The sequence below is a fragment of the Lissotriton helveticus genome, chromosome 6 (genome assembly GCF_964261635.1).
Source record: "Lissotriton helveticus chromosome 6, aLisHel1.1, whole genome shotgun sequence".
Taxonomy (NCBI): domain Eukaryota; kingdom Metazoa; phylum Chordata; class Amphibia; order Caudata; family Salamandridae; genus Lissotriton; species Lissotriton helveticus.
This window is the reverse complement of record NC_136067.1, coordinates 1,837,486,327-1,837,512,091: the sequence shown is the minus strand read 5'-3', so window position 1 is coordinate 1,837,512,091 and position 25,765 is coordinate 1,837,486,327. Positions and strand designations below refer to the sequence as shown.

At 47.2% G+C, this 25,765-nt stretch overlaps 1 protein-coding gene across 1 annotated transcript in view; it reads right to left on the bottom strand.

The window, feature by feature from the left end:
- Nucleotides 1–25,765, bottom strand: part of PPP2R5A (protein phosphatase 2 regulatory subunit B'alpha) — an 836,659-nt gene that overhangs the window by 176,019 nt on the left and 634,875 nt on the right. The window contains exon 9 of the mRNA XM_078649746.1: nucleotides 819–869. Within this exon, the coding sequence (XP_078505872.1) occupies nucleotides 819–869 (51 nt within the window). The remainder of the gene's footprint in view (nucleotides 1–818; nucleotides 870–25,765) is intronic.

Below are 25,765 nucleotides of genomic sequence, written 5' to 3'. Positions count from 1 at the left end.
GAGGTATGGCGCCCTCTACTGGAAGTAGGAGAGCTGAAGCTTCCACCTCACTGCTTACATTTGAGGTTATTCAAATGAGATGAATGTGCTACTAATCAAATGATGTTTACAGCCTATGGCCATTTTAACACAATTTACAGCTATTTTAATTTACCAGGGATTCACAGCCTGAAGGAGGGGAATGATTCAAGCATGTGAATATGTAAAAGATTCAATGTTGGAGAACAAACCTTTACGCCTAGATACTAAATTCTATTACTCTCTTTCTCCACAGTATCAAAAGGCCCTGCTAAAATGTCCTTTAATTTCTTTTGGCAGCAGGAAAAATTAGTTAAGTGCCTTCATTTCTCAAACAGAAAAGCAAGAAAGGCTGCTCATGCATCAAGCTGCATATTCCAAGTTGTGGTTCAGAGCCCTAACTCATGGGTGACCTCCTGATAAATATCTCCTCCACTGGGACAACGTAAACTAACAAAATAACTTGCAAATTATTTTTTGGCCCAGGTTGAGGGGCATTGTGAAAACAACTATGAAGTCCAAAGGAAACAAGTCACCAGAATCACTTTATTCAAGACGATTAACTCCATGGTTAATAGTGGGGTACAGAGGGAATATCAAATTTAACAAATGTCAAAGTGACAGGGGGAATGGGCAATATTATGTTACTATAATGGTAAATCCTGGCAGTTGGCTAGCATGCTAATGGTAATACCGGAACAGTGACACTAAAAAATGCTTTTTTTTTTATAAAACACCACAAACTTTGCACACTTTACACGGAGAGTATGTTTTGAAGTTTATTAGAAGCAAGACCTTACCTCTTTCTGGCTACACGTTTTTGGCCAAAATTTGAGAAGCCCCCGGATGACCTGCGTAAAAAAATATAATCATCAGAAACCAGACTGACAAAAAACATACGTGTTAAAATCATTTATGTAGCAATCCTGATCTGTATATGGTTTTGTGGAACTTGTTCGCATACTTCATAATTAAGCAAAATAAAAAGTCCCTATAGGATCACTAATTTACATTGGCTCTTTGACTATTTCACATTATTATTTTTTTACATTACCCTTAAGTGTCTAGAGTGGAAGAAAGGGTTACTAACCTCCGGTACAACATTTCTAAAGTTTTCAACATTGCCAGGTGGCAGCACTGGACTTCAATCACAGCTCCATCTTTCCCAGATATGACTACATCCACAGTTACATTGCGCATTTGCGGCAGATGCTGACTGACTGCATGACTGATGGAATCTGACGTAGAGGAACGGAGAACTTTTACGACAGCAACTAAACAGAAGCACATCTGAATACCTTCAGCTCTTTTTACCTCTAGCACTAAATCATTTGAGGAAGCTGCAGTAAGGAAAATGCTACTTACCGGTATGCATCTGTTCTTGGCATGTAGAGCTGCAGAGTTACACACTATGCATAGATGGTCACCTAGTGTTAGGCCCGGATGTTTGCAGTTTGTTTTGTGGTAGAAAAGTCTTTGGAAGTCACGGGATAGGTGACTACTCCTTCGGATGATACTGCGCATGGGCATTGGCTCCATCCCCAGTTTGTTTTTCGTCATTAGGGAAGTGATGGAGCTGTACAAGAGGTAGTGATGTCCATGTGATTTGTATCTAAGTAAGATAATACTGGAACAGATAAAGGTAGCCGGGGAGGCGGGTGGGCGTGTGTAACTCTGCAGCTTCACATGCCAAGAACAGATGCATACTGGTAAGTAGCATTTTCCGTTCGAGGCATATGAGCTGCAGAATACACACTATGCATAGATTGTATAGCAGTACCCAAATTTAGCGGCGACCACCAGTATCTGTTGCAGTTGTCTGTAACAGAGTTTTTAGTACAGCCTGGCCCACAGTGGCTTGTTTAGTTTCCACATCTACACAGTAATGCTTTGTGAATGTGTGCGGTGTAGACCATGTGGCTGCTTTGCATATATCATCTAGGGGAATGTTCCCTAAGAACGCCATTGAAGCCCCTATTTTCCTTGTAGAATGGGCTTTTGGAGGAATTGTTAATGTACGTTTGGCTTTGTGATAACATATTTGTATGCATTTAACAATACACCTAGTGATCCTTGATTTTGATATGGGATTGCCTTTATGTGGCGGTGAGAAAGACACAAAAAGCTGTTTTGTTTTCCGAAAAGCTAGTGTCCTTTTGATATAGTATAGTAATGCTCTTTTGACATCTAAGGTATGTAGAGCTCTTTCTGCGACTGAGGCTGTGAGAAAAATATGGGCAGCTCAACAGATTGATTTAGATGGAATGGTGAAATGACTTTAGGAAGGAACTTAGGGTTAGTACGAAGAACCACTGTTATGATGCATTTGCAGAAAGGGTTCTTGAATGGTAAATGCTTGTAATTCACTAACTCTTCTGAGAGAAGTAATGGCTACTAGGAAAGCTACTTTCCAGGTTAGGAATTGCAATTCACATTTATGTAATGGTTCAAAGGGAGGTCCCATTAATCTTGTGAGAACCACGTTTAAATTCCACACTGGTGCAGGTGGCGTCCTGGGAGGAATTATTCTTTTGAGTCCTTCCACAAAAGCTTTAATAGCTGGTACTCTAAAAAGAGATAGGTGTTGTCTATTTTGTAGGTATGCTGCAATGGCAGCGAGGTGTAGCCTAATAGATGTGTAGGCTAAGTTACACTTTTGAAGGTGTAGTAGATATCCTATGATGTGTTGAATAGACACATCTAAAGGATTCATTTGGTTGTTTTGTCCGTATATGACGAACCGTTTCCACTTAGCGGCATAACATGCTCTAGTAGTGGGGCGTCTAGCTTCTTTGATAACGGTCATACATTCTGGGGGAAGGTTGAGGTAACCAAACTCTATGACCTCAGGAGCCAGATCGCTAGTTTGAGCTGAGCTGGGTCCGGGTGTCTGATCTCTCCATGGTTCGGTGTTAATAGGCGTGGAGATAGGTTTAGTTTTTGGTGTGGTACTACAGACTTCTGCAACAGCGTGGTGTACCACGGTTGCCTGGCCCAAGTTGGAGCGACTAGAATGAGAGTTAGGGAATGTTGCTGTAGTTAGCGTACCACTAACGGAAGTAGTGGGAGAGGAGGGAAAGCGTACACAAATAGTTTTGACCAATTCATCCATTTCGCATTGCCTTTGGACAATGGGTGTGGGTATCTGGCGGCAAAGTGTGGGCATTTTGCGTTTTTGTGGACTGCGAAGAGGTCTATCTGAGGTTGTCCCCACATTTGAAAGAATGAAGTTCCCACTCGTGGATATGCTGTGTTTGACTACTTAGTAGATCTGCTATAGTGTTTTGCACTCCTGGGACGTGTTGGGCTAAGAGAAAGATCTTTAGTGATATAGCCCATCTCCATATCTGCTGTGCTAACAGAGAGCTGCAGAGAGTGTCTTCCCCCCCTTGTTTTTTTAGTAGTACATAGCTGTCATATTGTCTGTGCGGACTAAGACAGCTTTGCCTAACACTTGAGTTTGAAATGCTTTTAGGGCTAGAAACACAGGTAGTAACTCTAAGTGGTTGATGTGGAGTAGCTTCTGTTGCGGTGTCCACCTGCCTTGCATGGTGTGATGCAGTAGGTAAGCTCCCCAGCCGGAGAGCGATGCGTCCGCTGTCATGACTATTTAAGGAACTGGCTCTAGAAACGGTCGCCCTTTGGAAAGGTTTTTGGTGTTCCACCATTGCAGAGGCCGATGAGTCCGACCGTCTACCAACACTAGGTCGGTCAGTTGACCTTGAGCCTGGTTCCATTGGTATGCTAGGCACTCTTGAAGTGCGGTACTACAAATATGCAAGAGCATGAACACTCGAGCTGGTAGCGAGTGTTGCGGTTTGAATTTTGTTAGGAGAGCTTGTACACTTGTTATCCTTGCTGGAGAGGGATAAGCTAGTGTTAGTAGGTTGTTTATTGTAGCGCCGAGATACTGTTGTATGTGCGAGGGTTGAAGGTGCGATTTGGTGTGATTTACTGTGAATCCCAAGTCGTGAGGCAGTTGAATAGTAGCGTGAGTGTGTTGCACACACTGGCTGTATGAGTTGGCTTTTATGAGCCAGTCGTCCAGATATGGAACGACATGAATAGGTTGTCTTCTTAAGTGTGCTGCTACTAATGCTAGGCATTTGGTGAACACCCTTGGCGCTGTAGTGACTCCGAATGGGAGCACTTTGAACTGGTAGTGCTGCCCGTCTAGCACAAATCTGAGATATTTTCTGTGCGCTGTGTGGATGGGAATATGAAAGTAGGCGTCCTTGAGATCTAGAGTGACAAGGAAGTCGTTTGGTACCATCAGTGGAAGGACTTGTTGGAGTGTGACCATATGAAAATGATCCGACTATGTAAATGTTCAAAGGGCTGAGGTCTGGGATGGGTCTTAGAGCTCCGTCCTTCTTTGGTATTAGGAAATATAAGGAGTATACTCCTTTGTTTTTGTGATGCTCTGGAACTACTTCTATTGCATTTTTCTGCAGGAGGGATATTACCTCCTGTCTGAGCAATGTTAAATGTTCCTGTGACATTGGGCGCTGCTTGGGTGGTATGTTTGGGGGAGTAGATGTTAGTTCCAGACAATAACCTGATTGAATTATTTGGAGCACCCACCTGTCTGATGTGATGTTTTACCAGGCTGGCAGGTGTTGGACAGGGGAAGGGGAAGGGGGTCATTGGGCAGGGGTAGAGGCAGAGAGGGAGTTGTTATTTTTACCTCTGCCTTTGTTATTGTTACCTCTGTAGCCCCCCCTTTGGTAGCCCTTGCTGTAAGTGGACTGTGCAGGGGGCTTTGTACGAGGTAGAAGCTGTGTCTGAAGTATATCCCCTGGTGGCACCTCGATAGGATGAGCGACGAAATGAACGTCTGGGAGCCGGCTACTGCAGGGCTCCCATAGATTTGGCAGTGTCTGTATCCTTTTTCATCTTTTCTAGTGATACATCTACGTTGGGTCCAAATAGGTGTTGCTCATCAAAGGGCTGATTAAGAATGGCACTTTGTACCTCTTAATCAGGTTTGAACCCTGATATACGTAGCCAGGCGTGTCTGCGTAGTAAAACGCTGGTGTTAACTGCCCTAGAGGCGGTATCTGCTGCAACGAGTGCACACCGAATAGAGGTGTTTGTGATGTTTTTACCCTCTTGGATAAGCTTGTTTGCTCTATCCTTGTACTTGTCAGGGAGGTGCCTCATTAATGACTCTAGATCGTCATAATGTGCCCTGTCATATCTGGCTAATAATGCCTGTGTATTGGCGATACGCCACATGTTTGCTGCTTGAGACGCTGTTCTTTTCCCTGATGCGTCAAGTAGCTTAGACTCCTTATCTGGTGGTGCAGCCTCCCCTGATGACTGAGTTTGCTCTCTTGCGTGCATTGGAAACTACAAGTGAGTCTAATGGTACCGGACCTTTAATATATGCTGGGTCTGAGGGAGCAACTTAATATTATTTCTCTATACGAGGGTTAATGACCCGAGTTCTGACTGGGTCCTTGAAGACTTCATGGGCATGCTTGACCACTCATTTGAGCATTGGTAAAATGGATGAGGACCTTAGTGCATTATCAAAGGTGTCCATTAGGATGTCTTCCTCAACAAGGTCTGTATGCATGTCCACTCCATGATATTGTGCAGCCCTGTGAATTAATTCATTAAACCCTATAGTGTCTTCTGGTGGGGAAGGCCTTGAGGGGTATAAATCATCCTGAGGGACATTTGGGACATCTGGGGTGGTACAATCATCCCACGGATCAGGGGATCCTGTAGGCGTGGCTGGATCAGGTATGGTACCACCCCATATGAACAAGTTACTTACCTTCGGTAACGCTTTTTCTGGTAGATACAATATCTGCCTGTGGATTCCTCACCTTGTGAATATCCCCTCACGCCAGCAACATTCGGAAATTCTTTTCGTAGCCTCGCGCCGACGTGGACTTGGACGTCATAGAGGCACGGCATCGCTGGCGACTCCGCTGACGTCACCGACGCCTATAATAGGCCCACGCCGGCGTGATGACATCAGTTCCGCCCTTTTTTCCGTGCCTTCGAGGCACACAGACGGACCAATGACAGTAGACAGATACCCAGTATACGCAGTACAAATATCAAGGTAACACACACAGTGTGAAGCAAATGCAACAAAACATTTGAAATAAACAACCCCTTGAAAATAAAAACAAATACATAAAAGAAACTCTGGCATAGAAGAGTGGACAACGGGGAGGCGGGTGGGTCAGTGAGGAATCCACAGGCAGATATTGTATCTACCAGAAAAAGCGTTACCGAAGATAAGTAACTTGTTCTTCTGATAGATACATCTGCCGTGTGGATTCCTCACCTTGTGAATAGAGTCCCACAGGAGTCCCCACTCCCGGAGGAGGGTGTCCACTCTTCTAGACCAGGAAATCCTGAAGGACAGAGCGTGCAAAATGACCGTCCCTCCTCACTTCGGAATCCAAGCAATAATGCTTCGCGAATGTGTGGAGGGAAGACAAGTTGCCGCTCTACAAATATCCTCTACAGGTAACACCTCTAGCCAATGCTGAGGTCGAAGACTTAGCTCTAGTAGAATGAGCCCTTATACCCTCTGGTGGTTCCTTACCGGCCAAAGAGTAGCAGATACAGAGAACGATCCATCTTGATAAAGTCCTCTTATGGACCGCTCTTCCTCTCTTGCAACTAGCAAAGCCAATGAAGAGCTGGTCATCCAACCGACAGTCTTTAGTTCTGTCCAGGTAAAAAGACACCGCCCTCTTGGGGTCCAGACGGTGTAATCTCTCCTCCTCCTTGGAAGGGTGTGGGGGAGGATAAAAGGTAGGGAGGGTAATGGATTGACCAAGGTGGAAAGGAGTCACCACCGTAGGCAGAAAAGCAGCCCTGGTCCTAAGAACCATTCGATCAGCATGAATGGTCAAGAAAGGGGGCTTGGAACTAAGAGCTTGAAGCTCACTTAACCTCCTTGCCGAGGTTATCGCCACGAGGAAAACTGTCTTAAGAGTCAAAAGCCTCATAGGACATTTATGAAGAGGCTCAAAGGGAGCACCCATCAGAAAGGTCAAAACAAGATTTAAGTCCCACTGAGGCACAATAAAAGGAGTCACCACCTTAGTCAGAGAACTGCCGACAGACTGTCTGCACGAACGTTCTGAATTCCGGCCAGATGATTTGCCATCAGACAAATCCGATGGTCCTGAACCCAGGACCAGAGGCGCAGAGCCTCTCTGCAGAGACACTGTGACCCCACTCCTCCCTGTTTGTTGATGTACCACATCGCGGTCGTGTTGTCCGTCAGGACCTGGACCGAACGACCGCGAAGGGAAGGGAGGAAGGCCTTGAGCGCCAGACGTATCGCCCGCAACTCTAGAATGTTGATATGAAGCAACCTTTCCTCCGGAGACCAAAGACCCTTGACCTCCAGGTCCCCCAGATGAGCACCCCACCCTAGAGTGGATGCATCCGTTATTACTGTGGCCACCGATGGAGGCAGTTGGAAAGGCTTTCCTTGCGACAGATTGCCTTCCACGCTCCACCAAGACAGATCCGTCGCAGTTTCTCTGGAGATCCTCACTGACTCCCCGAGATCTCCACTGTGCTGATACCACTGCCTGCGTAGGCACCACTGGAGTGCCCTCATGTGCCAGCGTGCATGGTTGACCAACAGAATGCAAGAAGCCTTCAGACCGAGCAGGCGAAGGACCTTCAGGACTGGAACAACCGCTCCATTGAAAAATAAAGGAATAGTTGCCTGTATGTCGCGAATCCTTTGAGGAGGGAATGCACGGCATTCAGTTGTATCCAGTACCGCACCTATGAACAGGTTGCGCTGGGAGGGCACCAGGTGAGACTTGGGTACATTTATTGAAAAACCCAACCTGTGCAACAACTGAGTTGTCTCCTGCAGATGATGGAGCACCTTCTCGGACGACTCTGCCTTGATCAGCCAGTCGTCCAAATAAGGGAATACAGGAATCCCTGACCTTCTGAGATGCGCCGCCACCACTGCCATCACCTTGGTGAAGACTTGAGGCGCAGGAGTAAGACCAAACGGAAGGACCGCAAACTGGTAGTGTTGCGACCCAACCGTAAAACGGAGATACTTTCTGTGCGACTTCAAGATGGGAATATGAAAATACGCATCCTGTAAGTCGAGCGACACCATCCAGTCTTCTTCCAGCAGCGCTTGAAGAACCTGTGCAAGAGTGAGCATCTTGAACTTTTCCTGTTTCAGGTAAAGGTTCAAGATCCTGAGATCTAGGATTGGCCGAAATCTGCCATCCTTCTTGGGGATCAGAAAATACCGGGAGTAGCATCCCTGACCACTCTCCTGCTCCGGAACCACCTCTATCGCACCCTTTCTGAACAATGCCAGGACTTCTTCCTGCAGGAGAAGCAGGTGGTCCTCCGAACAAAAACCCTGGCAAGGAGGGTAATTTGGGGGAAACTCCCGAAAGGGAAGAGCATACCCATCCCCACGAGATTGGGAATTGATAACATCGGATCTTTGGGTTCTCAATCTCGTAGGAAATGGGTAAGCCGGCCCCCCACTGGGACCACATGATCCGGAATGGCGGATCTAGGGCTGCTTTGCTGCATTGGCAGGGGGCTGGGAAGGGGAAGAAGAGGAGGAGGAGGAGGAAGCTTGACGGCCTCTAGGACGGGCTCTTTGCCTGCCCCTGTATGATTTGTACAGCGTATTTTGCTGTTGCTGTGGCTGCTGCTGCGATGGTCTGTAGGAACGAAAGGAAGATCTGCCAAATCCTCTGAAGCGCCTTCCAGTGGTACCCCTGGACTGAAGGCCCAAAGATTTCGCAGTGACCCTACTGTCTTTAAAACGTTCCAAGGCCGCATCAGCCTTCTTGCCAAACAATCCTGAGCCATCAAAAGGCAAGTCCATCAAAACAGACTGAACATCTGTAGAGAACTCTGACGTTTTAAGCCATGCGGCTCTCCTAGTGGCCACGGAAGAGCCCATGACTCTCGCCACCGAATCAGCAGTGTCCAACCCACTCTGAATCACCTGCCTCGCAGCAGCCTGAGTGTCCGATATCTCCTCCTGAAAATCCTTTCTATCCTCCTCAGGGATTTTCGGAACCAACTGCTTAACAGAATCCATCAAGGCATGGATATACCGCCCCATCAGACAAGTTGCGTTGGTTGACTCTAACGCCATACTGGCTGAGGAGAAGACCTTCTTGGCAGTCTGATCCTGCTTTCTGGACTCCTTATCCCCAGGAACCTGCGGAAAAGCACCAGCAGACCTCTTCGAGCAGGCAGCTTGCACAACCAAACTCTCAGGCAGGGGGTGCGTTGACAAAAAAATCAGGGTCACCATGCGCAACCCTGTACCTCCTCGCCACTGCCCTAGAAACTGCAGGAGTAGACAAAGGCTTCTTCCAAACTTCATAGAAGGGTTCAGCTAACGCATCATTAAAGGGCAACATTGGCTCAATAGAAGAGGAGGGTGAGTGAAGAACTTCAGTTAAAAGATTTGACTTATGCTCAGCAGTGGGTAGAGTAATGTTCAACAAATTTGACGCCTTTTTAATAACAGTGTGATAAGGCACCACATCCTTTGAAGGTACATTTGACACCGAAGCCAAATCCCACTCAGGAGACAGTTCAAACCCACTGGCCTCTCCCAGGTCCTCAAAAGGATCTTCAGACTCCTGCAACTCTCCTTCCTCCATATCAGCATATCGATATTGTTCTTCCTCCAGACGTCTCTGGGCTTCTCTCCGTGACCTTTCCTTCACAATAGAAGTCGAAGGATCCGGAACCGACTCCGACGGGGCCGGCGTCGAACCCGAAGTCGGATGAAGTCGTTTCACACGAGGTCGAACAGAATCCTGCCTCGGAGTCGTAGGCACCGGCGTCGATGGAACCAGCGTCGTACGCTTTGGTGTCGACGACACAGGCGGTGTCGGAAAATGCCAATGTGGTGGTAGAACCGGCATAAAAGGCATGAAGGGCGCAGGAGCATAAGCTTGGGGAACACCCAAGTTAAAAGACATAGGACCCGTGGGACCAACAGGTGCACCAGACGGGTACATCGCCCTGGAGTAACATGGCGTTCAGGAATTGGGATGGATCCTGACCTGGAGCCGGAAAATCTGGATACGGTCCTCCGGGCTGATTCCGAGGAGGCGGAGTCGACACGACGTCGACCTCTTCCCCGAGTCCCGGAACCGGGGTCGACGAACTCGCAGGCACCGGAACCTCGGCCTCACCAACCTCCTGCACCTCACCTTCATCCTCCCGACCAGAAGGATTGGACGGATCTGGAGAAGGGACAGCCATCTGCTTCGGCGACTCGGGCGAATTCGGATGCGAAGCCTCACCAACAGAGTCCTGAGCCTCCGACGCCGAAACCTCTGCTTCTTTATTAAGAAGTTTGACCTGCGACTTCGGCCTCGAACCAGAGTCCTTCCCTGAGTGATGACGTGACTCATGGCTCCTCTTCTTATGCTTTTTTCTTGAGGATCTTGAAACATGAGCTGAAGACGAGTCCGAGCGCAACTTCGATCGAGACCTCGACCTCGAACGCCGAGATCGAGACTTTGAAGTCTTTTTAACCTTCTTACTCTTCAACTTTGCCACGAGGAGTTTCGTCTCCCTTTCCTGCAGGGCCTTTGGGGTCATCTTCTTACAACAAGGGCAATCCTCAACGTCATGGTCGGAACTCAGGCACCAGACGCAGCACTCATGCGGGTCAGTAATAGACATTGTCTTGTCACATTCTCCGCAAGCCTTAAAGCCAGTCTTCTTCGACGACATCTCGAAGAAAACAGAAACAGCAATAATAGAACAAGAGTAACAAAGTTACCAAGAAGCTACAGTACGATCCCAGAAAACCATTAGCGTTGACGACGCGGAAAAAAGGGAACTGATGTCATCACGCCGGCGTGGACCTATTATAGGCGTCGGTGACGTCAGCGGAGTCACGAGCGATGCCGTGCCTCTATGACGTCCAAGTCCACGTCGCCGCGAGGCTACGAAAAGAATTTCCGAATGTTGCTGGTGCAAGGGAATATTCACAAGGTGAGGAATCCACACGGCAGATGTATCTATCAGAACATCAGAGCTATCATCCCTGTCTGGTATGATGGCGGATGCTGGGGAATGCTGTGGTATCAGTGCTTAAGCACCGGCACTTATTCAACAGGGCCGGGTCTATGGTGGTGAGGCACTATCCGCACAAAGTCAATGTGAGCCTGAGGTAGTCGGAGTAAAATTAAAGGTGCGTGCCTTACTTTTTAAACAGCTCGAGCCTCGCACGCACTGGACTGTATTCAGCTAAAGCAGGCCTGCCATACATAATTAATTCGACCTTTTGTGATCTCACTGGGGCTGCAGCACCACGGCAAGTGGCAACATTGTTCATTTGCTGCCCGGCCCCGAGACAGAAAATTTAGTAATTAACTGGGCGGTGCAAGCGGGCGGAAGTTATGTTTGTAAGTTTCGTTTTTGAAGCCCCCACTCCTCGCACCGCCGCCTGTGCCTCTCATTATGAGGCCCTGCTGTGACTGTCCGGACGGGGCTGCTTAGAGGCTCCTCGTGGTGGCTCTGAGACTCCCACTCTGGAGACCGAGGGGCTCCTGCCCCTGGACCTACTACAGCTGCTATTATCAAGCTGCAATGCAAAGGCAAATAAAACGGACGGTTTTGAGGACAGTGACACACACGAACAGCGCTGGTGAAATACGAAGGGCCAGCCAGCATCCACGCTGCCAGTCAGCCACCCTTCAAAGGGGTTTTCTCCCAGCAGGATGCCAGCCACATCCATGTGGAATAGTTGGCACTGGAACAAAGCTTGGCCCCGGAATACTCTGATCCATCGAGGTCAGGTGAGTTTAAATAATCTTAGATTTAATTATATTTTTGTATGAGCCAAGCAGTTCACACCTCCTGCACCTTGTGGCGTGTTCAATTTTCTTTTGATTGCTGAAGTGCTTCCATGTCCGTCCATTAAGCAATTCGGCAATCACAAGACAATAGAATAGGCCAGTAGGAGCTGGGAACTGCTTGGCTCCTGCGTGATCGGTGCAGCACGCACAGCCTCTTGCTGACCTCACTATGTTGGCAGCACAGCACTGGAGTGGATGCTGACGCTGCTAGGAGTGCATTCCGTCGGGGCTTCTGGGGTGCACTTAATCAGGACACTTCTTCGCTTTTCTTCCAGAGTTGTGTGAAGAGACTTTCATGTGCAGACTATTTTGGTGTCCTCCAGAACACCAGGCAGCTGCAGATTGAAAGCAAGACTGAGTAATAATGATCATTTATTTGCAGGCAACTGAGAGCATGTGCGCTGGAGCCTCTCACATCCTGTTGGGACAGTCAGGCCTGACAGTGCCCTTCCATTTCTGGTACTATGCAGCAGTTGTAACCCTATGAGCGCTGGCACATTCTGAATGTGTATGAATATAAGTATTGGGGAGTGTGGAGCCTAAACCTGGTTGGGAAGTTGGTGCCAGTGACTGTGACGGAAAGGTATATTAAATATGCTGTCTCAGAGATTGATTTGAACTGGCTGATGCAGGTGGGGCCCACCAGCACCTATTTTTTGGGACTGTTACCTATTTATCTTAATCAGACTTTCACCCAAAGCCGAGAGATAAAAACATAAAAAGAGGGAGGAAAGAAAGAGGAAGAGAAATATGAAAAAACAGTGGCACAGGAAGAAAGCAGTAACAAAAAAAAGAACATGCTTGAGTTCAGGAAAAGGGGTGACCGGTGCTGGATGAAATAGGCATGATGTGTAATCAAGAATACGTAACATTGCTATGCGGCATCCCCAATATTCATACTGCCACCTACAGGCTTTGAGCAAAACTTTGTGCACCAGCACTTACTGTTTTACAAATTAAGCACTGCGGCAAACTGCATCACATATCACTTTTGCGCGCTCAGGAGTGGGGGGGGGGGGGTCGGTGGGCGAGGCTGTGACTAGGAGTTGCTGTGTCTGTGAGAGGTGTTCCACCCTGGGGAGATGACCAGACTGACAGCATAAGCGCCGTCAGCCATGTGGTCCGGATGAGTTTATTTTGTTGCTCTGCAGGAGGTGTGTGTCATGCCGGCAGCTGCAGGAAGCAGAGCATGTCTGCACTATGAAGCGGGAGCGTGAAACCACCACAGGTCTGCACTGTGCGTGTTCCTGGTCAAAGCTCTGCGCTACACTCGCTAAAACACATTATCATCTCTCATCCACAAGCAAAATGCTCTCAGGTTCGTGCATCTCTCGCAGACCAGTAAACAGCAGCTTCATGCATTGAACACATGCAAAGCTCCGAACAACGTGCTCTAAGGCTGCCTCCCCCAACACATATGCTTTGGAAGGTGGTTTGCACTATTTAGAATCCGGAGGCCTAGCCACAATGTTTTCCTTGATGTCTTTCAAAATGATGACTGAAAGATGGTGTGAAAAGGGAGTGCCTCACACAAGAAGGGTGGAAAGGGAGTTCTGGTCCTCCAAGCACAATGTTAGTAAGTGCAATGTCTCTTTTTTAAAGCTTTATTATAGACTGATAACACTAATAGTCAAACTAAACGGCATATGTTTGTTTAATTATTTGAATTTGGATTTACACTGCTCTCATTCCTTTTTCTAATGTTCTTGTTCAATCACTTTCCACTTCCTTCCTCCTCAGTCTCTAGCGCGTGGACGCACACTTTTTGTTAATCGAATACTTTCTGTATTTAATTATTTTTTGGTTCTTCCATCTCTGTCATTTTCTAAGCAATTCAGATGTGCATGTTGATTTGTTAAACCCTGCTTGCAATCATTGACCGCATGCCGCCCACAATGCTGAGAACACACAATACTCCACTTGACTTCATTCGGTTAACTGCAACATACTGGGCTTTCCACATGATATAGGACAAAAGACCAGCTGACTAGAATGGTCTTAAATTGAGGTGCAAACCCATGGGGAACCATAGTGTTTATTGAGCAGCGAGCTGCTCAACGGAGATCCACATGAAGAGCTGACATTTAGTGAAACAAAGATATAGACCTTCCAAGTGGGGATGGCATGCAATCATGCTGCTTCACTACAGCCACCATCTTGCATGGAAGCTCCCATATTGCAACTGTCCAAGGTCGACTAAATTAACCTTTGCCACCATGTGCTAGTTTTCTAGTACTTGAGTCAGCAGTACCAGTTGAGGATGTGGGTGAAGCAACTAGAGTGTAAGTGGGTGGAGCCACTGCTAGAAGAGGGTGGGGCCACGGGAAGTGGGTGTGGCCTCTTAAAAAAATTTGAGCACCTGCACTTCATATTTTACAAATTAAGCACTGTGTGGTATAGGAGGATGAGGTGATGTTACAGGTGAAAGAGAAGGGGAAGCTGGAGCTGGTGTGTCCAGTGGTCGCTTTTTTGAAGCCAAAATTAAGTGTCCAGTGATTGGATCCTTAGCTAGAGTCTTATGAGCAGGGTCTGGATAAGGGAAATCCTCTGCAGGAGGGTGATCTTTTGGTGCGGAGGAAGGTTTGGGCACCGAAATTGCTTGTTTTGGTTTCTTGGCAATGTCTTTCACTGGGGAAGCATGAGTCTATTTCGGCTCCGAGGCTTTTTTAGTTTCCAAGGATTTTTTCGTTTCCGGTATGGTTTTTGGATCCAATTTTTTTTTGGCTCCGGTGTTTTTTTTAATCCGAAGCGGGTTTGCTTGGTTCCGACCTGGGTTTCGGTGGCGATGGAGTAAAGGTATGTTTCAGCGCCGATGGTTTGGATGTGGGTGTAGTCGGTGCTGTTGTCTTTTTAGGTCCCGGTAGATGTGCTCCAGCACCGTTTGAAGACCGACTCGAGCCCGAGTCGCCTGAAGGCTTAATTGGCTTCTTAGCCGGGCCCGAAGGTGGGGCAGTAGAAGCAGAGTGCCGGTGTGCACCCGAGCCTGAGGGCGAGGGTGTGATCGGGGCCTTCTGTGTCGAGGAAGGGTCGGGGTCGACGGTCTTACTTACGGCCCGCTGCGCTGGAGTGATGTCCTCGACCTCGGAATCTTCTGCCTCGGAGCTACTGTCGAAGTAGTGCTGTTCTGGAACGTTGACGCCTTCTTCGAAGATGTCGTCCGGAATCGGAGCTGAAGATCTTTGAGCCATTGTTCTTCACGCTCTTCGGTCCTGTATAGTCTTTTTGGAACAGAAAGAGGCACAAGCCGAACAGTCCTTTGCCTCGTGCTCCGGAGAGAGACAGAGGTTACACACCTCATGAAGGTCGGTGTGGGGAAACTTCGAACCACATTGAGGACACTTTTTAATGGCGTCCTTTCCATGAGCTGGAGTCGAGGCCTAGTTAGGCCCTAAGGCCGTCGACGACGACCGGAATCGAGATCCTCGATCTTGAAGAGTAGCGTCGTACTGGAAAGCGTTCGAAACTAAGTTTTGGAAGTTGGTGAGGATTGCGCGCTGAAGGAAATCGGTTCAAACAAGGAGCGCTGGAAACATATCCGAGCCCGGTGGCGGAAAAAAACAATCTGGGGATGGAGCCGATGCCCATGCGCAGTATCATCCAAAGGAGGAGTCACCTATCCCGTGACTTCCAAAGACTTTTCTACAACAAAACAAACTGCAAACATCCGGGCCCAACACTAGGTGGCCATCTATGCATAGTGTGTAATCTGCAGCTCATATGCCTCGAACGATCTATTATGCATCAGAAGTATCATAACTGAAGGTAAGGAATATGCTACTTACCAGTATGCATCTGTTCTTGGCATGTAGGGCTGCTGACATTCATATCTGTGTATAGATCGCCGCCTAGTGTTGGGTCCGGATGATTGCACTTTGTTGTCTTAGAAGAGTCTTCGAAGTATCACGAGATAGGTGACTCCTCCCCTGGACTACAGTGCGCATGGGCATCTTCTCCATCCTCTGATTGTTTTTCGCCATTGTGGCAGAGATGGAGATAGTAAAGTAAGAGATGGCCATGCCAGAGACAATGCTGCAGCTGCGACAGGCACCTGGGAGGAGGGCGGGCGGGCGATATGAATGTCAGCAGCCCTACATACCAAGAACAGATGCATACTGGTAAGTAGCATATCCCGTTCGAGGCATGTAGGCTGCTGAATTCATATCTGTGCATAGACTGTATAGCAGTATCTCCTCTAGCGGTGGTTACCTGTGCCAGCTGCAGCAGTTTGAAAAAGAGTTTGGAGGACAGCCTGGCCTACAGCAGCTTGCTGTTTTGCTTGCACGTCTACACAGTAGTGTTTTGTAAAAGTCTGTATGGTGGTCCATGTGGCTGCCTTACAGATGTCTTCAAGAGGAATATTTCCTAGGAAAGCCATGGATGCCCCCATTTTTCTTGTAGAGTGTGCTCTTGGGGGGACGGTTAAAGTGCGTTTGCCTTTTGATAACATATTTGAATGCATTTAACTATCTATCTGGCTATTCCTGACTTTGAAATAGGATTTCCTTTGTGTTGTGGTGCAAAAGCAACAATTAGTTGTTTTGTTTTTCTAAATGATTTAGTTCTGCCCACATAATAAAGTAGAGCTCTTTTTACATCTAATGTGTGTAGGGCTCTCTCAGCTACTGACTGTGGATTTTGAAAGAATACTGGCAGTTCTATTGATTGATTGATATGGAAATTGGATAAAACCTTAGGCATGAACTTAGGGTTGGTTCTAAGAACCACCCTGTTGGCATGTACCTGCATGAAAGGTTCTTGAATTGTTAGTGCTTGTAATTCGCTCACTCTTCTGAGTGAGGTAATGGCAACCAAGAATGCAACCTTCCACGTTAAGAATTGTAGTTCGCATGAGTGTAGAGGTTCGAAAGGCGATCCCATAAGTCTGGTAAGCACTATATTTAGATTCCAGACTGGGGAAGGGGGGTGTCTTGGAGGGATCACCCTTTTTAAACCCTCCATGAAGGCTTTGATTGCTGGTACTCTAAACAGTGAAAGGTGTTGCCTGTTTTGAAGGTATGCTGCTATAGCAGCGAGGTGTAGTCGTATAGAAGAGAATGCTAAGTTACATCTTTGTAGATGCAGCAGGTAACATATAATGTTTTGAATGGAAGCGTCTAATGGGTTGATTTGGTTATTATTGCAGTAAATAACAAATCTCTTCCATTTAGCTGCATAGCACGCTCATGTGGTTGGTCGTCTTGCCTCCTTAATGATGTTCATGCAGTCTGGGGGCAAGTTAAGGTATCCAAACTCTAAGACCTCAGGAGCCAGATCGCTAGGTTCATCTGATTGGGATCTGGGTGTCTGATTTCTCCATGGTTCTGAGTTAGAAGACGGGGTGCAAGGCATAGTCTTTGATGAGGAACTACTGAAAGCTCTAGGAACGTTGTGTACCACCATTGTCTCGCCCATGTGGGAGCAACTAGGATTAGCGTGAGTGAGTGTTGCCGCAGTTTGCGTGCCACCAGCGGGATCAGTGGTGCTGGGGGGAAAGCGTACGCTAATTTGCCTGACCAGTTCATCCATAACGCATTGCCCTGTGACAACGGATGTGGGAACCTAGCGGCAAAGTACTGGCATTTGGAGTTTTCTTTTGTGGCAAACAGGTCTATCTCTGGGTGACCCCACTCTTCAAGAATGGCTGGAGAACTTGGGGTGAATCTCCCATTCGTGTAATTGTTGGCTGTGCCTGCTGAGTAGGTCGGCAATCTGATTGTCCTTCCCTGGAAGGTGTTCTGCTAGGAGAAAAATGTTTTTTGGGATCGCCCACTTCCATATGCTTTGTGCCAGATGGGACAGCTGTGGAGAGTGCGTTCCTCCCTGTTTCTGGATATAGTACATTGCGGTCATGTTGTCCGTCCAGATCAACACCGTCTTGCTGTACAATTATTTCTGCAATGCTTTCAGGGCTAGGAATATCGCTAGCAACTCTAGTTGGTTGATATGCAGCTTTTTCTGTTTGGTTGTCCAGAGCCCTTGTACTGTGTATTGAAGGAGATGGGCTCCCCAGGCCGTCAGTGATGTGTCCGCTGTTGGTACTTGTTGTGGAACCGGCTCTTGGAACAGTCGCCCCCTGGAAAGGTTTTGTGGCTTCCACCACTGCAGAGAGTTGTGAGCGCGACTGTCTACCAACACTAGGTCTTTTAGTTCTCCTCAAGCCTGGTTTCATTGCCGTGCTAGACATTCTTGTAATGGGCGCATTTGAAGTCTGGCATGGGGGACAATGAATATGAATGAGGCCATCATGCCTATGAGCTGCATAAAAACTCGAACTGGCAGAGTGTTGTGGCAGGAATTTGCAAATGAGTATCTGCATGCTGGCTATCCTTGCTGGGTTTGGATATGCCTTTGCCACTGAGGTGTTTATAGTGGCTCCCAGGTATTGCTGTGTGTGGGATGGTTGCAGATGCGATTTTGGGTAGTTGATTGAAAACCCTAGGCTGTGTAGCAACTGAAGTGTTTGAGACGTGTGTGCTGCACACTGTTGGTACGATTTTGCTTGTATTAGCCAATCGTCCAGATAAGGGTACACATGGATGTGTTGCCTTCTGAGATGTGCTGCCACTGTCGCTAAGCATTTTGTTAACACTCTTGGAGCCGTGGTAACCCCGAAGGGCAAAACCTTGAATTGGTAGTGTTGACCTTCTATTGTGAACCGGAGATATTTTCTGTGGGCTGGATGGATGGGTGGGTATGTGAAAATACGCATCTTTGAGGTCCAGTGTTGCTAGGAAATCTCCTTGTTGTAGCAACGGGAGCACTTGCAGTAGTGTGATCATATAGAAGTGCTCCGATAGTATATATTGATTTAGGGGTCCGAGGTCCAATATCGGTTTGAGGGAACCGTCCTTTTTGGGAATAAGGAAGTATAGGGAGTATACTCCAGTCCCTTGCTGGTGGAAAGGGACTTGCTCTATGGCCCCCTTTTCCAGCATGCATTTCACCTCCTGTTGGAGCAGGGTGATGTGTCTGGGTGGTATGTTTGGTGGTGTAGAAGTCAGTTCTAGGCAATAACCAAACTGGATAATTTCGGTCACCCACCTGTCCGTGGTAATTGTGTGCCAGACAGGTAGGAACTGTTGAAGTCTGCCTCCGACCGGTGTTAGGTGGTCTGGATGTAGCGTAATGAAGTCACTGTTTTGTGGCCGTGGAGGCTCTGGTGTTATTGCCTCCACGTCCTCTTCCCTTATTATTGTTGCCCCTATAACCTCCTCTGTTTGTGTTCTTGTTGAAGGTACCTTGTGTGTTACTTTTGTATGAGGCAGATGTTCGCAAGGTATTTCCTCGTGTAGTTGCTCTGTATGAGGAGCGTTGAAAGGAGCCTCTATGTTGCTGAAATTGCAATGCCCCCATTGATTTTGCGGTCTCTGTGTCTTTTTTCATTTTATCCAAAATGATGTCGACAGCAGGCCCAAATAGAAAGTCCTGATTGACAGGTTGGTTAAGAATGGTGGACTGCACCTCATTCTTAAAACCAGAAATACGCAGCCATGCATATCTGCGTAGTAATACGCTAGTGTTAATTGATCTAGCTGCGGTGTCTGCTGCGTCAAGCGCACACTTGATGGAGGCGTTTGTTATGAATTTTCCCTCCTGTATGAGGTCATCAGCTTGTGCTTTAAAAGGCTCAGGTAGGTGTTGCATTAGGCTTTCGAGCTGGTCATAATGCGCCCTGTCGTAACGAGCCAGTAGGGCTTATGTGTTAGCAATCCTCCATGAGTTGGAGGCTTGTGCTGCTACCCTTTTGCCTGATGCCTCTAGTATTTTTGATTCTTTATCAGGGGGAGGTGCTTCCCCTGTTGGTTGGGAGTTGGCCCTTTTACGTGCATTAGCCACTACCAGTGAGTCTAGTGGTAACTGCCCTCTGATGTAAGTAGGGTCCGTAGGAGCTGTCCTATACTTCTTATCTATTCTGGGATTGATTACCCGTGCCCTGGCTGTATCCTTAAATATGTCAGGTGCATGTTTTAGAACTCCCTTTAACATGGGTAGTGTTCTGACAGTCTTTTCTGAAGTAGGGAAGGTGTCAAATAAGAAGTCTTCCTCAACAGTGGATATCTACATTGTGGTATTGTGCTGCCCTGTCTATGAGTTGATTGACGACTATGGGGTCATCAGTAGGTGACGGCTTAGTAGGATAAGAGGGTACATCAGGGATGGGATGGGTGTTGTATGGGTCTGTTGGCTCCTCCCATGGTTCCTCTTGTGGTTGAGGATCTTGTGGGAAATCATATTGAGGCTGTGGCTCATCCCCCATGTTACCCTCATTGTCCCCGTGGTGAGAAGGAGAGTAGGGAGCAAAAGGTGTAGGCATGATAGACTGAAAAGGGATGAAGGGTCTAAAGGGAGAAGTCCCAAAGTCCTTTTTCTTTAATGGAATAGGGGAATGAGAGCCAGTGTCCAAAGGCCTCTTCTTCCTGTGCAGGATGGTAACTTTACCAGTCTCTGGATTAATATATATTTTTGCCTGGTCGTCTGATGGATCTGGGTGGAAGAGTTCTTCCTCTATAGTCCTAGGCTGAGTGTTAGACTTTTTTGGGTCGGTAACACCTTGTTTTTCGACGACTTTTGGTGTTTTATTGCTTTTCTTCGGCTCGGGCCCTTTTTTCGGGTCGACGAGTGATTTGGGGTCGACCGGAACTTTCGGTTCGACACGTTTTTTGTGCTCTGTAGGCTTTTTGGGTTGAGTGTCTTTTTCCGAGTCGATGTGTTTTTTCGGATCGACTGGTGTCTTCGGAGCACTTATCTTTGGGTCGACAGGTTTTTCCGGCCGTGCTACGGGCTTCGGTACGGCACCCTTCTTGTCGGCGACCTTTGCCGGGTCGACGGATTTTGGAACAGGCTTTTTCGGGTTGGCGACCTTCTTTGGTTCTGCGCCCTTCGGCTGCGTGCCCTTGTCCGTTTCGACTACCTTTTCAAGGTCGACGGTTTTTGGCTGAGCGGCCTTCTTGTGGTCGACAGTTTTCTTTGGCTCAACGCTTTTGGGCTGTACGACCTTTTTCGGTTCGACGACCTTTTTTGGCTCTGGAACCTTCTTCGGGACGATGGTACTGGGCCCTGGGGTCTCTGAAGGTTTCGGTTTCGGAGCTGAGCCGGACGGCTGGGCTGGCGAAACTTTTTTGTGATCTTGGCTAAGGCCTTTTGGCGATGCCTCGACTGGAGCCTTTGGTAACGGGCTAATTGGTGTCAGGGGCAGAGTACTCACGATGTGCCCCGGTGGGATCTCGTCATCGGAGTCCGAGTAGTCCTCGACGGTGACGATCTCTAGGTCCGAGTCTGGAGCTTCCAGTAGTTCCTGGTCATCATCGAAGATGTTGTCCGGTTCCGATGCCTGTCGCTGCATCTCTTGCCTAGCGGCCCATCGGATCCATATGGTTTTCTTCGACCGAAACTGGGCGCAGGCTGAGCAGGTTTCTTCCCTATGGTCTGGGGAAAGGCACTTGTTGCATACTGAGTGTTTGTCAGTATGTGGGAACTTGAGTGGCATTGTGGGCACCTTTTAAACGGGCTTCTTTCCATCGACGATAGGCTCACGTGGCGTCGAATAGGCCCAACGGCCGGCGTCGACGACCGAGTTGAAATGTAAAGCTGGATCGAGTAGAGAGGTACCGAATGAGAACAATACCGTCGAAGTCGAAGGCCTTTAGAAAAGTTTTGTTTTCGATTCCAAAGTTGGAGTATAGGAGTTAGCATCCGAACCCAATGGCGGAAAAAAACAATCTGAGGATGGAGAAGATGCCCATGCGCACTGTAGTCCAGGGGAGGAGTCACCTATCTTGTGCTACTTCGAAGACTCATCCAAGACAACAAAGTGCAATCATCCGGACCCAACACTAGGCGGCGATCTATGCACAGATATGAATTCAGCAGCCCACATGCCTCGAACATAACCTTTCATTCTGATGGATATATATTTCTGCTGCTCCTCACCTTATAAATAAGTTTCAAAACAAAATAGACTAAGAACAAGATCCTAAAGGCTGAAGTTAATGCCACTTCGTAACCAGACTTCAGGGTAAGCATATGAAGCTAGCAACTGTGCACTAGATCAAACGGCAACACGTTAAGTAAATTAGCAGCAGGACAGGTTTGCAGGAAGGAGGCAAACTCCCAATTTCAACTATGTGGTGTTTGATGCTTTTTAAAATGTGCGCCTCATTGGAGAGCTTCTGTTCACTACAAAACTCCCCCTTACAATAACTGACTCAGTTCTTCCTCAAGCCAAGAAATATGAGTCGCTCTTACTTGTGGTGGGATACCCTGGGTGGCACTAAACAAGTTCTACCAACCCACATGCAACAAGAGGTTAACTGATAGCAGATCTCCAACTGTAATATTGTAAATGAATGACTTTCAGGACAGAAGGGAGCTGACCTTCCAACTGGAAGAAGACTTGATTACTGACATTCTAGTGACAAAGCTGCAACATGGTGTTGAGACACTAGATGGACCCCACCATGCTGCGTCAGTACTATTCTCATGCGGGCATAAAGTACTTTAAAAACAAATTACTTACCTTTGGTAACGCTTTTTCTGGTGGCTACTTTAACTCCAGATTCCTCACCTTTTGAATACTGCCCCAGGAGTAACACTAGATCCAGAAATTATCAAGCAGTACCCCTTTGCGACAGTATGCTGCACTGTAAGGCTCCAAGCAGACATCTTTTAACTCTGGAAATGACGTGTGGAGTTGCATACAAGCACAACTCAACCATGTCACCGTCAGTTACATTCTTGGCTATCCATGCCCTCAGACAAGTGTGCATATCTCTAAACTTGGGACCTATTTAGAATTAAAATAAGTCCAATTCACATAAAGAGGAGGCGGGAGGGCCAGTGAGGAATCTAGGATTACATACAGCATCCCAGAAAAAGCTTTACCAAACATAGGTAGCTTGTTCGGATGGATACTTCTAACCGCAGATTCCTCACCTTCTGAATAGACACCAAAGCAGTACTGCTTAGGTCATAGCTCTTCAAAGTGTGGGGTGCGCCCCCCAGGGGGGGCGCAGCATCACCTCAGGGGGAGGGGGGGCCGCACACTCCACTCCACCATTTCACCTTCCATGTTTGCTTCCCACGTTGGAAGTACGTTTCCTGCCTGTGTTGCAGACCCCCGTGTCGAGTTAGGGCTCTCTCTGATTGGAGCAATCAGAACAGCCAATCAGCATATGGTTCCCGCAGCACTGATGACGACACCGACGTTCCGCCATAGAGATGAAAAGCAGTACAGATGCCAGGAAGTTCCCCGAATTTTGCATACATAAAGCAACTGTGTTGATAAAGCAGCGCTTCATCACTGCTGCCTTTCACCTCCTGATTGCTGAATTTCATATTGGGTTGCTGACCTTTACCTCACTTTTGAAGCCTTTCCCCTCGATGTTATCATGGATTGGAACATCGCAGCTACGGCATTTCGCTCAAAGGATTTGACAACGGGTGCATTCTTCCTGAGGATTCCATTCACTAGCAGGTAAGTGTGAGGAGTTTATTTTTTATTTTTTGAAAATCTTCCTCCTTCGCTTTTCTTCCCAACACCAGTGGGAATGTTGGGTGTTTTGAATAGAAGAGGATGCGTCTTTAATGCGAGAGCTGCTGACTTTGGTTTTGGAGAACCAGGTTTGAGTCCTGCCATCAGCTCTACATCATGTGATCGTCGTCAAAAACCCTTTAAGGAAAATAAATGTGACCGTGATTAAAGTCACTGGTGCTCATTTAAAGATTTCAAATACTTTAGAGCCGAGTACACATGCCTCAGATAGCAAATATCATGAAATATGCCATCTGTCTCTCGTAGGGCAAATATAAATGCTTTCGTAGCGGTTTCTGAATCTTGGGAAGGCTATATTCTTTATAAGCCAACTATGTTAACAAATAAATGGCTCTTGATGCTTCTAGAGAAGAAAGGCATATATTCTCTTGAATCACTTATATCGCATATGTGTCTGATGTAGATGTCCCACAGGCCTTCTTGAGAAACTGTGGCTGGCCTCCTACTGGTGCCACCTGGCCATACTCCACATAATCACTGATTTTTCAACTGTGTCAGAAAGCATGTTTTGCGGGACCCTTTTCCTTGATATCTTATATAGGGGCAATGATGTGGCGCAACTGCCAGAGCTGCTGACTTTGGAGCTGGGAAACCAGGTTCAATTCTCAGCATCTGCTCAACATCCTGTGATTCTGGGCAAATCACTTAATCTCTCCGTACTTACAAAAAATGGATAACGGCTTGTGTGATGTGGAAGATGCTCCTGTAAAGCACGCCAATACCTTTGGGTCATGATTGTGCTATACAAAACTGCAAAAAATATATAAAAATTTTTTGTGAGCACTCCGGTTTCTAAGTACCACTCAAAATTGGGGTTTTACAAGGAAGTGCAGCAGCGCGGCAACCACAAGCCCTTTGGATGCGCCAAACTGCTGCACTTGTCATATCTACAAGGATATGGTGGATCCCTTCGCTCTCCCCAGCGCTGGCGCACAATTTGCTGCCATGTGCCGATGCAGGAACCGTTGTACCATGGTGCAACGGTGCCTGAGTCATGGGGATGATTGTTTATGTGCAGGAAGGTGACCCTTCCTGCACATATGCAATCTGAAAAGACATCTTTTAGCTTTTATGTGTGCTGCATTAGCACACATAGAACTTGAAACCGTAATTTTTTTAATGCGGAGGTGATTTCCTCATTCAACATGCATAAAAAGAAGAAGAAAAAACAGGCAAAATGAATAAATTACTCATCGTTGCGCCTCCCTACTCTTCTCCTGGGGAGGAGTAGACGGTTTGTTGTAAATCTCGAAATGTGTCAGGTTCCAGGAGTGTTGCCTGGGAACACCCAAAGCAACACCCATGGAACTCCCTTTTCACGCAAAGTCCAGCGTTTACAGGGGCTATATTTACAAGGACAGTAAAAGCCATGTAGGGTGGCTTTTTCCCATCCTTGTAAATATGGAGCAGCAAAATGCGCCACCTGTGCGTCATAAAAGGTGACACAGTGGCAGCGTAAGGGGCTTGTAAATAAGCTCCTGCAAGTGGAGCACAACCTCAGGATTGCAGTAGCATGAATCCATCCACACATTGACTAACTCTTTGGAGAAAACCAGGCACACCTGTGACAGTTTTGAAATTGTTTTTATTGATCTATGCCAACTTTTATGTCAAAAAGAAAGCAACATTGTCATTTTTTTGTGCACAATTTTTCTTGGATACCTTTCATTTGAAGTTTGTAATGAGCATATGTCACCTAACCTCAGGCAGTATAAAAACTTCAGCTTACTTTAATACTATTTGCCATATACAGCAAGGACTATGTAGGTGGGAATGGCTAGAGATGATGCAGAGGACCAGCTTCCAGAATTTGTCGTCAAGTGGTGATGGGAGGAGGGGGGGCATGGGGGGGCATGACGTCTAAAAAAGTTTAGATGGGGGGTCTCAGCCTAAAAAAGTTTGAAGACCTCTGGCTTAGGTGATGTGTTTGTAAACAGGTTCAAACTAAAAAGTCGTCCTGGACAGATTAAGCAAAGAACTTTTCTTGTTGGACCTGGCTGTCCAGACAGTAGTGCTCATGAAAGTGTGGAACGAAGCCCATGCAGCAGCCTGACAGATATTAAGATAAGTATTACGCGTGACAATGCAGTGTTATCAGCTATAACTCTGGTGGAATGAGCCTGCAACCTTCTGAAGGCAGCTTCTAATACAGTGCGTAGCAGATTTTGATGCAGAGAACGATGCAGTGAGAAATTGCCATCTACTACACTGGACTGCCTTTTTTCACTCTGGCAAATCCAATGAAGAGCTGATCATCTACACAACGTTACCTAGTGCCATAAATGTAGGAGTCGACAGCTCTTTTGGGATCATGCTGATGGAA